Source organism: Talpa occidentalis, unplaced genomic scaffold, assembly GCF_014898055.3.
Source record: "Talpa occidentalis isolate TD23 unplaced genomic scaffold, MPIMG_talOcc4v2.1 talOcc4.8, whole genome shotgun sequence".
Classification (NCBI taxonomy): Eukaryota; Metazoa; Chordata; class Mammalia; order Eulipotyphla; family Talpidae; genus Talpa; species Talpa occidentalis.
The window spans coordinates 69937331-69942355 of record NW_023605194.1 but is presented as its reverse complement, the minus strand read 5'-3'; the positions used below and the strand labels follow the sequence as shown (position 1 = coordinate 69942355).

General features: G+C 61.6%; 1 protein-coding gene across 1 annotated transcript; it reads left to right on the top strand.

Moving 5' to 3' along the window:
* Positions 1-205: 205 nt before the first annotated feature.
* GARIN4 (golgi associated RAB2 interactor family member 4) lies at positions 206-2213 on the top strand. The gene has a single exon (XM_037496461.1). The coding sequence runs from the start codon at positions 457-459 to the stop codon at positions 2137-2139; it is 1683 nt and encodes a 560-aa protein (XP_037352358.1). The 5' UTR covers positions 206-456; the 3' UTR covers positions 2140-2213.
* The last annotated feature ends 2812 nt before the right edge of the window (positions 2214-5025 follow it).

The following is a 5025-nucleotide window of genomic DNA, read 5'->3' as shown; positions in this document are numbered from 1 at the left end:
GGACCCCCACAAAATATTCCCATCTGAAGACATGTTTATTTGGGCGATCCCTGAGTCCCAGGCATGATCTTTGTGGGGGCCGGGAGGCAAGGGGGCGGGGGCGGGGGTGGATGGCCCTGCCCCAGGGGGCAGCTGAGGTGAGAACAAAGGCTTGTGTGACAAAGATAGGTCACAAAGGGCAGCAGGGGATAAATACGGCCGCGCAGGGGGTCCAGGCGGAGAGGGTGGGCATTTCTCTCACAGGCCTGTGGTCCTCAGCCTTGCGGGGACAGAGCAGGTGCAGACTCAGTCTGTGGTCTGTGCACCTGCTGGGTCCCAACGGCCACCTTCTGCACCCCTCCCCAACTCCTGTCTCTGGGAGGTGCCGATCACCCGATAGAGAGGGGTGAGGCAAGAGACCGCGGGAGCCCTGGTGTAGGTGGGGCAGCACCACCGAGGAGATCAGCCAGAGCTGGCATGGCCACGACCTGCGCGCTCCCCTACCACACGGCCAAGAGTGGTTCGGGGACCGGCATGTTCAACACAGCCATGGGGAAGCTGCAGCGCCAGCTGCACAAGGGGGAGTACGACATCTTCAGGCACGCGCCCATCTTCGAGAGCGACTTCATCCAGATCACCAAGCGGGGCGAGGTGATTGATGTACACAACCGCGTGCGCATGGTGACCGTGGCCGTGGCCTCCACCAGCCCCATGCTCCCCATGCCTGATGTCATGCTGCTGGCCCGCCCGGCCACCGGCCTTGAGGACCACGCGGGCCGGGCCCAGGCCCGGGGCAAGGGCCGCAAGGGGGCCAAGGCCTTGGAGCTCACCAGGCTCCTGCCCCTGAAGTTCGTGAGGCTCTCCATCCATGACCGAGAGAAGCAGCAGCTGCGTCTCAAGTTCGCCACCGGCCGCTCCTGCTACCTGCAGCTGTGCCCAGCCCTGGACACGCGGGACAACCTCTTTGCCTACTGGGAGAAGCTCACCTACCTCCTGCGGCCGCCCATGGACAGCCACAGCAGCACCTATGCCCTCCCGGCCGGGGACATGGTATGCATGCCAGTGTTTGAGGAGGAGGAGCTCCGTGTGGGGGAGGCAGATTGCCCAGGCAGGGGAGACCAGGACCAGGTCAGCATCAGGAGTCTCCATGGGGTCCCCGAGGTAGCTGGGGCCACCTCTGCAGCTTTTTCGGGGGGGGAAGGCATCCCCCAGGATACCCCCAAACCCATCCACGTGCACTATGTAAGCACCTCAAACACCAACCTTACAGAGCTCCCCCAAGACTCAGCCGCAGGGGCCATGACAGAGGCAGTGGCAGCAGGGGTGGTCCTGGACCAGCTGAGCCCAGCCTCCGCGGGGGCTGCCCAGGGCCGGGGAGGAAGCAGAAGCAACACAGCCCCCGCAGGTGCTGCTCCCGCGTGCCTGAAGAGGCTGAAAGCCGCCTTGGCAGGAGCCACAAGCCAGTCCACAGAAGCCATCGTGGAAGTGGTCACGGTTGAGGCGGAACCCACCAGCCAGGCTGTCAGCGAGCCGGCGAGCAGTCCGGGACATCCAGGTGAGGATCGTGACTGCTCCGCCCTGGCCCAGGAAGAGCAGGGGTGTGAAGGGGAGGGACGGCAGCGAGGGTCCCAGGGCACTGGCTCCCGCCAGGGGAGAAGAGAGAGGCGGGAACGGAGGGAGAAGGAGAGAACGCTCAGGAGCCGGCACCGCAGGGCCACCGAGAGCCACCACAAGGCAGGGGGGGACAAGATGCCGCGAAAGCTCCCCAGCGGCCGGCCCCTTCCCAACCGGAGAGCCTCAAGGGACGACAAGGAGAAGGGCCGCGGAGGCAGCAGGCGGGGCGCCGCACACAAGGGCCTGAGCCACGTATCGGTCACCAAGGAGTCCAGGTCCTCCCACAAGTCTGCCAGGAGCCTGTCCACCCTGAGCTCCAGTTCCGCCGCCAACAGGCTTAGCAGGGTCGGCTCCTTCCTGCGGAGTGTCAAGGCCAACCTCACTACTAAAGCCCTGGTGTCCCCTTGGGAGAGGGACCAGGACCTCCTGCCCCAGCCCGCAGGGGAGGCCCTCGTCCAGCCGGCAGAGAGCTGCCAGGGGCCCCAGGCCACGGGCAGCGTGCCTCCCGAAGACATGGACACGGTGACCATTGAAGTCCATTCGTAGGCCGGGGGCTGAGCTTTTCTGGCTGCAGTTTAAATAAAGAACCACAGAATCTGAGTGCGCGTGCTGCCCTCTGTCCGGGAGCCTGAGTTTGTGGCAGTGGCGACCTCACAGTGAGCCCTGTGATGTCACCATCTGGGGTCCTGGGGCCCCACACACCAACACACCCCGCACAGCAGAGCCATTGCTGCTCATCTGTCCCAGTCCTGGAGGTGTGCCCCGAGCCAGCCGGAGGCTCTGCCTCTACCTCCTCCCAGGAGGGGACTCATACCTCCTGCAGCTTCCCAGGGCAGGGAGCGGGTGCAGCAGCACGGGGCACAGCAGCACTGAAACTGGCACCCAAATAATAGTGACTAGCAGTTGCGCTTCTCCTCAGTATAAACCGGCGATGTTCTAGGAGACACCAGGTAGCAGAAGTAACTGGAAACACCCCAAGTTGGGTGGTTTCCATCCATGGGGTTGGAAATACAGAAGGATCTAGAGTGGGATTGTAGAAAGTATAGGGTTCTATACCTGAGGTTCTCCAGGGTGAAAAGGCAGAGACCGGAGGCCCAGCAACCCAGTGATGTGGTGATGAGGCTATTCCATGTGTCCAACTTTGAGTAGTGCCTCCCCTGAGGCCTTTGCTTCCAGTGGGGACGGTAGCCCCAGTTAGTGCACAGACAAATGCTCTGAGAAAGCTTGGGAGACTGTGGCCAAACAGCACCACAGACCCCTCCCCGATGCAAAGCCCTGTCTGAGGTGCAAGCAAAACCAAGAATTCCAGACAATCTGAGGCCAGGCCCTTCCCACCTCCTGTTTCCAAAATGTGACAGGGGCAACTGGGGACTGGGCATGGGTCCAGACCACCCGGAGCTGTCTGGCTCCCAGGCGTCTACCCCCAGGCGAGGCCAATCCACCTCTTGCCTGGAATTTCAGAGACTCTTCCTGACTGGGAGACCGACCTCCCCAGCTGCTCAGACAATGGCCACAGGATCAGGATGGTCTCCCCACGCCCAGACAACCAGCCCGCCCCATCCCGTGACTCCTGAGGGTGCTGCATGCAGGGTGCAGCCCTTGCTGTCCCAGAGGGGACAGCGGGCCCCAGGGGTCTGTTTCCTCCGGAAAAGCAGGCTCCCCAGCCGGGCAGGAGTTGGTAGTGAGTTATTCTTAAGAAGATGGGAACATGCCAAAGATTAGAGATGAATTGGCCCTGTGAGGAAAACAGCCTCAGAATCATTAACCAGAGCTGGGAGCAGATAGAGCTGCGGGGGGTTTAATGGCTCACTCCCGACCAGCCCTTGGCTGAATGGTGGGGAAGTCTTGGGAATTCCACACAGAAAGAAATGCAATAAAAACATCTGCATGGCACTTAGCCCTCTGAAGCTCTTTAATAACAGCAGGTGGCTCCAGAGCTTCGGGTTAATGGGGTGAGGGGCCCCCTCTCACTTCCTGCAGCACCCACTACCCGCTGGCCCCGTGCTCCACCCCGTATGCAGCCATGGGAGAAGAAGACGGGGTGTGGTCTTCGGGGAACAGGACTCACGTTTGGGGTGGGGGGTCTGGGACCTGGAGCCCTGGCCTCCCAGAGGAATGGGAGCCTGGCAGGGAGCGCCACCAGGCGCGAGGGCCCGTGCAAAGCTCAGACTCGAACAGCTCAGCCGTGACAGCGTTCCGGGATGGCTGGTTGCAGGCAGGACAGGAGAACCAGCAGCTGGGCCTCAGGTGGGGCTTGTGAAGGGTTGGAACTCGGGTGTCCACTGATGGGCAGGGAGCCCACAGGAAGCTGCTACAGCCATCCCGGCCATGGATGCGGCCCCCGCCACAGGTCCTTTTCCATCCGGCACCCCGTGTCCTGAAAGACAGGGAGTCACAGTTTGGGCCGACAGGAGAGAGGCTCATGGGGAGCAGGGATGATGGGTTGACCAGAGGTTAAGATACCAGGATAAGGCAGAAGAGGGGTGTGGGTCCTCAGAACCCAGAGGTGTCTGGAAAGAGGTTCCCTCTGCATCTGTGTGGGGGTGTTGCCGCCCTCATCCCTGGCTGGGGTTGCCCAGGAGAGCCCCTTGTGGCCATGTGCTGGCACTGCAGCTGGGACTTGAAAGAGGAGGTGCTGGTTAGCACCCTCCCAACTTTGTCACCCCACAACCAGCCTAGTGTTGCCCCAGGTGAGGGCTGTGTGAGGATGTCTTGTTCAGGCTCTTGGGGGTGCTGAGGCAGCATGTGGAGTAACCCATGAAATTGGTCATCTGGGAGGTGGGCTACTCCAGAGTCTAAAAGAAATGTGGGTGGAGATAGCACCAGGTCCCTCCAGACTGGACCCCTCAAGGGACAATTGGTGAGCATTTACTGTGGGCAAGATAGGAAACTAGCGACCGGGAAGATGTCCTCTGCCCCCCTCACCCTCACCCCACACACACGGAGGAGAGATCTGGGCAGAGAGAGGACAGACCAAAGTGCATACACCTGGTCAAGGGAACAGCGTGGAGGAGGAAGAGCAGGGCCTGGGAGAATGGGGGGCTCTGCTCACAGGTGCCAGAGAAGTGCAGCATGCCTGGGGTGGGGGGTGAGGGCAGGGGTGCAGTGTGAGGGCAAGAATCGGGGGTGAGGGCTGGGGCGGGAGGTGAGGGCAGGGGTTGAGGGCAGGAGTGGGGTGAGGACAGGGAGGAAATTATGCAGCAGGAGGGACGAAGCCACACATGGAGGACAGACTTAGATGCTGCCAAACTCCCTGAACCGCCATCTTAGTCCCTGCACGTGGGACCTGGAATCCAGGGGTGGGGTGCTCAGGCCTGGGTTCTCCAGGAGCAAAAACAAAGAGGTGTCCAGACTCCTCCCTTTGCCACCCCGGAGGACTGGACACTTGACGCATGTCTTCCACCGTCTCTTTGCTTTGAACATGAACGTTGT

What these genes read in the sequence shown, in the direction of transcription:
- GARIN4 (XM_037496461.1), top strand. Translation starts at nt 457, where the DNA reads ATGGCCACGACCTGCGCGCTCCCCTACCACACGGCCAAGAGTGGTTCG.